This window comes from Danio aesculapii, chromosome 20, assembly GCF_903798145.1.
Source record: "Danio aesculapii chromosome 20, fDanAes4.1, whole genome shotgun sequence".
NCBI classification, from domain to species: Eukaryota; Metazoa; Chordata; class Actinopteri; order Cypriniformes; family Danionidae; genus Danio; species Danio aesculapii.
In genome coordinates this window covers 1,319,426-1,329,812 of record NC_079454.1, presented here as the reverse complement: position 1 = coordinate 1,329,812, position 10,387 = coordinate 1,319,426, and the positions used below count along the sequence as shown (strand labels likewise).

General features: G+C 37.4%; 1 protein-coding gene across 1 annotated transcript; it reads right to left on the bottom strand.

Annotated features, from left to right (window-relative positions):
- Window positions 1–3,079: 3,079 nt before the first annotated feature.
- Window positions 3,080–8,501, bottom strand: pnrc1 (proline-rich nuclear receptor coactivator 1). Its single transcript, XM_056445548.1, has 2 exons — window positions 8,074–8,501; window positions 3,080–6,392 (listed from the first exon to the last, which is right to left on the bottom strand). The coding sequence occupies exons 1-2, from the start codon at window positions 8,275–8,277 to the stop codon at window positions 5,991–5,993; spliced, it is 606 nt and encodes a 201-aa protein (XP_056301523.1). The 5' UTR covers window positions 8,278–8,501; the 3' UTR covers window positions 3,080–5,990.
- Between the last annotated feature and the right edge of the window lie 1,886 nt (window positions 8,502–10,387).

Here is a 10,387-nt window from a genome sequence, read left to right as displayed (position 1 = left end):
TCTCCAAACAGACCATGACCCTAAGCATACAGCCAAATGAGTTAAAATGTGCTTTAAGGACAGCAGAGGGAATGTTTTGGAGTGGCCAACATAAAGCCCTGATCTCAATCCTATAGAAACTTTGTGGGCAGAGTGGAAAAAGCTTGTGCGAGCAAATCTGAGTCAGTTACACTCATTCTGTCAGGAGGAATGGGCCAAAATTCCTTCAAAAAATAGTGAGAAGCTTGAGGAAGGAGACCCAAAACATTTGACCAAAAATATTCAGTTTAAAAGCAAAGCTAAAACTATACCAAGGACATATATGTAAACGTTTGAATTCTGTCATTATTCTGGCGATTAGCAAATGTAAATGATTTAGGTAATCCTAACAGACCTAAAATAGTAAACGTGTAGTGTGATTTACCATCAGACATTTAAAAGAAATGGTTTTGTTCCTTTTTTTTAGTGTGTGTAAACTTCTGGTTTCAACTGTATGTGCGAGCCCAATGCAGGAGTGCATTAAAGCAGTGCAGTTAAACACCAGCATATTGCTCTACTCTTAACACACATTCAGTATTAATCCACAGCAGCAAAAGCTGAACTATTTTGAAACTTGACCGCCGCACGCATAGCATTGCCCATAGCAGAGGATCGCAAGCTCACAAACGCATTTAAGAAAGCGGCACGTGTCTACATATATACAAAACATTTATATACACACACACACACACACACACACACACACACTTACACCCATAATGTAAATACAAGCTTTCATTTTGGGTGCCATTAATTATGATCAATCTTTTAAAGGCACTACTTGTAAACAATATGTGTTCATATACTTCATTGGATGGTTTTTTAAGCCACATGACCTTTTACAAGTTTATTTTTCAGAAGATATTTTGAAAAATGTTGTAAACCTGTAACCATTGACATGGAAAAACAAATACTGTGGCAGTCATTGGTTTCTAAATATCTTGTGTTCAACAGAAGAAACTTGTTTTGTGAGTAAATGATGGCAGATTTTTCTTTTTGGGTGAACTACCCCTTAAAGCTGAGGGTTTTGATGCATATAGGCCGGTCCAGTGTGGTTTTTGGAGCAGTTTTTGTGTCATATAAAGGCTTAGGACACTCCTGGTCTTACAGTGAATGTTTTCAGACAGTGACAGTGTCTGTTTGCAAAGTAACTTCATTTTAGTTGGCAGAAATCATTCAATGGTGATGTTTTCTCCTGTTTTTTTAAAGAAAACTGAATAAAATGTGAGTCTCATCAGTTCTCGTTTTGTCAGCAGTCACTCAGATTACATGAAATATCGCTGTGTGCTTTTCAAATCACTCTTATTTATCCATTTTCTTTTCGGCTTAGTCCCTTTATTAATCAGGGGTCGCCACAGTGGAATGAACCGCCAACTTATCCAGCATTTTTTAACGCAGTAGATGCCCTTCCAGCCACAACCCATGGGAAACATCAATACACACATACTCATACACTACGGTAAATTTTAGCCTACCCAATTCACCTGTACCGCATGTCTTTGGACTGTGGGGGAAGCCGGAGTAAATCCACACGAACACAGGAAGAACATGCTAACTCCACACAGAAATGCCTACTGACCCAGCCGGGGCTCAAATCAGTGACCTTCTTGCTGTGAGGCGAACGTGCTACCCACTCCACCACCGCACCGCCTTTCAAATAACTCTAATTGAACATATTTATACTGAGCAATTCGACAGACATCACTACATTACATGAACGTTTGGTGGATAATAATCTAGTGCAGGGGTGCCCAAACTTTTCTTACGAAGGGCCAAAAATCAAGCTTGATTGAGGATAGAGGGCCGAAAGTAAATATAGCAGCCATGGGTAAATTCCTGAATTATTTCTTAATATTTAAAAATGATAATACAGTATTTATTTACATTTTATAATGAACTTACTATAGTAAAAATCTCATTACTACAGTAAAAATCTCAATTATAACCGAATTAGACTAGTTTTTGCCTGGATTTGCTTCTGCATAGTCCTCTATCCATTGAGTGACAGACATTAGATTCATTTACAACATTTAATTGAAACATTTCATTTCAGTGTGCGTTTTTGTGTAGCTCAGCAATAAAACTAACAAAAAAGGTTACGTCAAATTAGAAACGACCATCTCTGTTAAAGGCATTCGTCTCAACCCTCTCCACTCACTTCTCTCGGAATGGATGGTGGGCCAAATCCAAGGTTACAATGGGCCAACTGTGGACATCTCTGCCCTCGTGTGATCTAAACATTGTTTTCCTTATTGAGTTCTTGTAGGATGGAGTTTAAATAAAGAGTCCGGTGCATATTGAGAGAAGAGTGTTTCTACAGGTGGTTTGTCAAGGCCACTCACCTGTGTGGAGCACACTCAGAAATGCACAATGTTTTGGGGGGTTTTCGTGTGGTATGGTGGGGAGGAGAGAAGAGTGGTTTCTGGGAGCTGGAATTGTGGATAATATTTCAGAGGGCTCTAACAGCTTGTAGAAGGAAACTGTTGCGCAGTCTAGCACAGGCATGGGCAAACTCGATCCTCGAGGGCCGATGTCCCTGCAGAGTTTTGCTCCAACACTAATCAAACACACTTGAACACCCTAATTAGTGTCTTCAAGATCACTAGAAAGCTACAAGCAGGTGTGTTTGATTAGGGTTGGTGCAAAACTATGCAGGGACACCGGCCCTCCAGGATCGAGTTTGCCCATCCCTGGTCTAGCAGCTCTAATACACCGTAAGCTTCTTCCGGATGGCAAGATCTGGAGGAGACTGTGGAAGAAATGGTGCAGTCTGTACCTTTGCTTGATCATGGTGAAAGGAAGATGCCCTAAAATGAGGGGTCTTCACTGTCAGCTGGAGGGTCTTGCAGTCAGCAGCACTCCATATTAATACAGACCAATATTTACATTATAATATTTGGATTCACCTTTTTGGGTTAAAGAGTGTATATGAAATTACATGAAGCTACTATTTATGCAGTTCTGAATCTAGAAATTGCTGAAAACTGCACACAAGCTCAGAGGAATAATGACAGACTAAACATGAACCTCTAGCCTCTAGTAAAACAAAAAAACTCTTTATTTTTAATAGTGCGCAGAAGAAACAGATGAAAACCAAAAATACTTGCTGGTTTTTGTTGAACACAATAGAAAACAGATATATATTTTTTGCAGAAATGATGCAGATAATACTAAACATTATTGGGGAAAGCATTTCAAATCAAGCGTGACCGCAGATCATGTGCAAAACAGTACATTCAAGAGATTCAAATCAAAGTGTGCAGCACATAACACGAACACATCATTGTCTGAAGTGGACACAAGCGGCTGCTCTACTGTCCAAAGTGCTTCGATACAAGATACAAACAATCTCATTTTCCTACAATCAGCTGTCCAGCTCTTCATCCTGGAGCGTCTGCCCGACACACACTTCTCATTCTTGTGCAAAATAACACACAAACTAGTGTTAACAAATCATGACAGGATTGTGAGCTTCAGTAACCAGACTAAATGGAGTCTTCAGGTAAACCTCGTCGTGTTTAACTCAAGAGTGCTTTAGATAAAAAAATGACAGGGCTGTTCTTGTTTTGACAACAGGGTAAGAACACAAAATCCAGATCTGTGGTTTGTTACTGAAGCTTTCAGATGAATAAAACTGTTCCTGTATTATAATACTTTAATGTCATTATTTTGGTGGTCAAAAGGACATCATTATGCAGACGTCAAATAGACGTCATGGCTTTGACATGGATTAGCATTTTTGACTTTTCTTTATCTCGCTTTTAGATCAAAGGTGCTCGCTTGTTAGGCGAAGATGGTCAGGACCAATGAGTCTTGATTTTTTAGCTGGATTTGTCCCTGCCTTCAACCCAAGTATTATTGTTGACCACATCCATCACTTCATGTTTAACTCGAGGGCTGGGCCGTGCATGGGAGTGGCCCGGTGGCTAGAGCCACTGCCCATCTGCCCTCATTGGCTGAGGTGCCCCTATCAGCCTGTACCCCTCCCTCCCCCCACAAACGCGCCAGTGCCCACAGCTCCCTGATTCATCCCACACCACTGCTTTTATTCTAGCTGAAATAAAACAAATAAGACTTTCTCCATTAGAAACAATATTATCAGACATACTGTGAAAATTTCCTGAATCTGTTAAACATCATTTGGGGAATATTTAAAAAAGAAAAAAATTCAAAGGGGGGCTAATAATTCTGACTTCATCTGTGTGTATATATGTATGTATGTATGTATGTATGTATGTATGTATGTATGTGTATGTGTGTGTATATATATATATATATATATCATTAATTGATTTTCCTTTGACTAAGTCCCAGGTTACTCTGGCGGATGTTTTACACAGTAGATCCCCTTCCAGCCACAACCCAGCACTGAGAGTACACCAACACGTGAACCACTTAGAAAATCCCTTGCTAATAATGATACTAATATATAACATTATATTAATATATAAAATAATATAAATCTAAATGTAATGTTTGATAAATAAAGATAATAAGTAAAAAATAAAAGTCTGTAAATATAAATATCCTATAAATTACTTCAGACCTTTTATGCGGGATCTCCTAAATCTACAGTAGTGATGAGGAATAGTCTCTCATCCTATAAGATGTGCTAATTAACATAAAATCATCCTCTTTAATTGCCTTTCCTCATTAAAATGCATCACAAATATTCTTTTCTCTATGGTACTCGATGCCTGCTTCCAGGAACTATTGCGAGGCTCCATGGAAAACATCCCATTGGAGTCTCAACGCTCTCTCTCTATTCACCTTATTCTTCACGTATGAGTGGGCGCAGCCATTGGAATCTTTTTGTCTCGAGATTTCCTCTCATTCATTTCCATTCATTTTTAGACGTAAAAACAGCTCGGTTTGCAGCTTGATTTTGCAAACTGACGTTTTCTTATTATATTATTGTACTTTGTCTGTATAGTCATGAACACACTTGCGTGTAGAGTAGTAGTTTAACCGTTTTCTGCCGTTTATTATTCCTAGTCATTTCTCCCATAGGCAGCTGAGTCGGAAGTTCTAAAACAATCGCAAAAACGAGCGCACGTCCGCATCGAAGAATAAGGTCAATACACGTCAAATGGACGTCATGGTTTCGACATCAGATCGATTAGCATTTTTCACGGGTATATTTAATGCCTTTTGACAACAAATGAAAACTTTCAGAAGAAGAACACTATTTTTATATCATAATACTTTTGTGTCGTTATTTTGGTGGTCAAAAGGACATCACTGTGCAGACGTCCAATAGACGTCATGGTTTTTACATCAGACTGATCTGCAGTCGTTTTCACATCAAGACGCTCACCTGTGGGAAAAGTTTGTCTGGACTAATGATTCTTGACTTTTGCTGCAACACTCAGATGGCAGAGCCGGGATTTGTTCCTGCCATGTTGTTGACCACGTCCATCACTTCATGTTTAACTCAAGCGTGCTTTACAAAAATCGATTACAAGGCTGTCCTGAATGTTTGACGTCAGTTTGATGCTGTTTTGACCTCGAGGTGGTTTGTACATTTTGTGTCGTTATTTTGGTGGTCAAAAAGGCATCGTTGTGTGGATGTCAAACAGACGTATTGATTTTGGACGTGGTTTTGACACTTACTTCCGGGAACTATTGTGAGGCTCCATGAAAACCGTTCCATCAGAGTCAATGGAGTTGTGATCCATCCCATCAAGTTTATCATTTAAGGGTGCTTTACTAATCATCTGACACATCCGATAGTCCTCTAGACCAGTGTTTCCCAACCCTGTTCCTGAAGGCACACCAATAGTACACATTTTCAAGCTCTCCCTAATCAAACACACCTGAAACACCTCATCAGAACATTAGAAGAGACTCCAACACCTGAAGTGAATGGGTGAGATAGGGGAGACATCCAAAATATGTTCTGTTGGTGTGCCTCCAGGAACAGGGTTGGGAAACACTGCTCTAGAAGATGCTAGATGATCTATTAAAGCGAGTCAGTTTGCTGAGGGATCTGCTTGGACCTTCAGCAGTGTCTTGAGGTGTTCAGACATCTGCTCTCTGCTGCAGTGTTTGTGTGTGTGCTGAAGAGCGTGGTCTCCTACCCAGTGTCTGGGCGGTTTGGGCAGGACGCTTGGGGATGGCGGCTCGCTGAACTTTGCCCCGGCGTATGTCTTCTCTGCCTCCGAGGAGAGCTCAGGAGCGCAGTCGTTCCCCTTCTTCAGGTTTTCTGGGCTCTTCTCTGTGGATGTGGGCTTGTCCTGTCTTGTGTTTTTTGGGTGCTTGCTCCGCTGTGTCCGTCTGTTTAGGTTGTTTGTGGTTTGCTCCAGCCGGCTGCAGTTCAGGACAGACGCTCCGCTGATCTGGCTTCCTCGCTCTGCAGTGCAGGACTTCAGCTGCTGTAGACAAACATGAAACACACACAACTCAGGTGAAGTCTTGTCTATGATCAGTTCTGATTTACTATGTGATTTTCAAAAAATTGCCTGTGATCATTTCATTCATAAGTGGTGTCAAAGGGTTGCTGCTAGAAGGGATACAGCTGCAGTGGGAAGTTAAGGAGAATTATTTATATTATTTATTAAATTATCCATTAATTGTGTTTTACTAACATCTACCCCTACCCCAACCACCACAGTAATGTAAAAACAGTAATTATACAGAGTATTAGTCATATTATTTATTAAATTACCTATTAATTGTATTTTCATAACACTTACCCCCAACCTAACCCATACAGTAATGTATAAATATTAATTATTGTTGTCGATTTTCACAAAAATGATGCTATATTGTTGTAAGCATCTGCAGCTGTGTCCTATCTAGGCTTTCCCGTGTCAAAGAGCCTTCAAGGCAAGTCATTTCACTTGGTGGCCACCTTTAAAGGTGCAGTATGCAAGTTTGACACCCAGTGGTTGAACTAGGTATTGCACTAGTGGATCTAAACAAAAGCTAAATAAATAAAATGTTCTAAATAAAAGCAAAGGCACCACACAGAAGGAATATTTTCCATATTAAAAGAGTTTTTGTATCTACATTTAATCATGTTAAAGAGGTTTATTGTGTATTAATTAGATTATAAACCTGACTATTGTGCTGAAGTGCAGTGAGTGCACTATTCTGTGCTTCTGAATGGCGGTATTTACATTTCTGTCGTGTTTCGTCTGCTGCAAACAGCCGAACTGCTCATCCCTGCAAATCTTGTCACGTAGCGTGTTGTTATGTAATGTTTACGCTCGTAATCTTTATGTTATTTACTAATTAATAACCTCATGTGGAACTCTGAATCTGCGTCTCATTTTGGACTCTGCTACTGTCCACCAGAGGTCGCATTTCCATCACAGACGCATGCTTTGAGAGCCTTCTTTTCTGAATGAATGAAATGCGCTGTTTTCCACCATCTGGCAACCCGGGGTGCTGAAATATAATTGGCTAAACTGGCATTGGGCGGGTTAAATGACCACAACAAAGACAGCAGTTCCAGCACATAACGCACATGTTCAAACCAGAATATCTGACTTCAGCATTGTTTTTCAGATAAACAAGAATGTTCACTGAGCATGTTTCTGAATATCTGCACACTTATTACGGTGTTTTTATGCTTTAGAAGAGTCAAAAACTCTAAAATAACAACAACAATAGCAACTATAAAATAACCACTGCAGATTAATTCAAGTACTTTACAATAGTATGAGTTAAAAACACTGTTAATTATTCTAAATTACTAGTTTTTACATACAACAACTAAGCTAAATCTTTAAAAAAAAAATTATTCTGTCATCATTTACTCACACTTTACTTGTTTCAAACCTTGATAAGTTTCTTTCTTCTATTAAACAACAAAAGATAATTTGATCAAATATGGAAACCTGTAACCATTGACTTATATCACATTTGTTTACTATTTAAGTCAATGGTTACAGGTTTTCAGCTTTCTTCAAAATATCTTCTTTTGTGTTCAATGGAAGTAAAAAATCCAACTGAGGGAGAGTAAACAGTGAGTACATCTTCATTTTTGGGTGAACTAACCCTTTAACTCAATGTGAGAAACACCCCCGTCCCTTAATAAAGCCCTTTTACCTGTTTATTGGGTGCTGGTTTGAACTGAGCAGGTTTGAGCTCTTCATTAGAGCTGCATCTGTGGATGTTTGCTGATGTGTTGTTGGCTTTGCTGTGAACGTTTCGTCCTCTTTTCTTCAAGAGCACTTGTTTTGATCTGTTAATCTTCACTGCTTTATTGTCCACGCTTGATTCGACACGACGACCAAAAGCATCGCCCAACATGATATCAAGCGAACTGTATGGATGTCTTGTGTGTTTGTATTGCAAATTCGTTCAGATGCACACAAATAGATGATGATATTGATCTTTGAAATTCTCGATCGATTAGGTCCATATGGAGATAACAGTCACAATCAAATGTTTTGATCTGTGTCTTCGCTAATACTCATAAATATCCATTTATAAAGCGCTTCAGAGTTAAAGCACAGCCCTCTTTTTCTTTCCTAAATGGCTGTGCGCTGCAGCAGACTGCGCATGCGCTGACCGTTACGTCATGTTTGTTTGCAAACATTGGAGGACATTAAATACTGAAATATAGAGCGCTTCATTATTATTAACATTAAATAATGTGTTTAAAAACGGTCACAGGTGTTATATTGCTTTTCAATATTGTAAGGACAACATTTGAACGTGTCTAGTGTATAACTAGAAGACAAGTTAGACAAATAGAAACACACGGGGAACATTTAAGTTTCCATTTAAACCAAGCTTACGTACATGTATTGTGTACATTATGTGCTATCTATCTATCTATCTATCTATCTATCTATCTATCTATCTATCTATCTATCTATCTATCTATCTATCTATCTATCTATCTATCTATCTATCTATCTATCTATCCATCTCTCTCTCTCTCTCTCAATCTCTCTCTCTCTCTCTCTCTCTCTCTCTCTCTCTCTCTCTATCTATCTATCTATCTATCTATCTATCTATCTATCTATCTATCTATCTATATATATATATATATATATATATATATATATATATATATATATATATATATATATATATATATTGTATAGAAAAGACAATAAAATTGTACAACACAATAAATGTTAAAGTATTTTAAATGATTTAAAACCTCTTGCTGACAAATGTTTGGGACAATGCTGCTGATATAAATAAATACAATTACAGTAGGCTATTTTGTCAGCAAACCTTGATCCTTTTATGTAATTTCATAAAATTATCTTGTTTATTTATTTATTTATTTTCTTGTACATTTTTACCCATCTGGACCATGAATCCAGTCATAAATGTCAATGTTTGGACATTGGTATGTAATAAGATTTCCATCAATTTTTGGTTTGTTAAATGGGATAATATTTGGTGGAAATACAAGTACTTTATTTGATTTAAAATCTGGAAATTTAAGGGAAACAAATAAATAAATGCAAATTTGAAATACTGAGAAATCTCCTTTAAAGTTGTCCAAATGAAGCAGCGTTGCATTTTACTGATGATATACAGATGGGAATATACAAAATATATCCATGGTCTTTACTTATTAGAGTTTTGAGAACAAAAATCTATCCTTTTGACAATAATATGTTGGGCATTGCTTAAAACATAACCAAAGATTTAAGTTTTGAGGTCAATTTTTATGGATTTGTTTGGTGTAAAAACCACTACATTGCATGGTTTTCAAGATTATGTTTTGTAAACTGTGGGAAAAAAACAATCCCCAGAAAAAATTAAACAGGTCATATTCTAATACTCTTTTAGAAAAGTATTATGCTTTAAAGAATAGACACAACACAACAGAACATACATTATAAGGCCATGGCGATATATATATATATATATATATATATATATATATATATATATATATATATATATATATATATAATATAGATTTTGTATTAACTAACACCCTGAGTAAATTGTATTTTGTGTTTATTTATTTTAATATTTCATCTACGATGTGTATTATTTGTTTGTTCATCCAGAACACTCTTGAAAAAGAGATTAAAAATCGCAAAAGGATTTCCTGGTGATTGATATACTAAATAAAATAATAGTAATTATAATAATATATATATATATATTTAATTGTGACATATCTTTATGACGATATATAATTTTGTTTTCATTGTTGGGGTAATGCTTTATAATTAATTTATGTTTCATAATAATATGTAATTTTTATCTCAACGGACAGCAAATTTACTCAACAACACAACAAGTACAAAATTATCAAACACACTACTTAAAACGGCGATGCAGTAGGTAGCGCTGTCGCCTCACCGCAAGAAGGTAGCTGGTTCCAGCCTTGGCTGGCTCAGTTGGCATTTCTGTGTGGCGTTTGCATGTTCTCCCCTTGTTG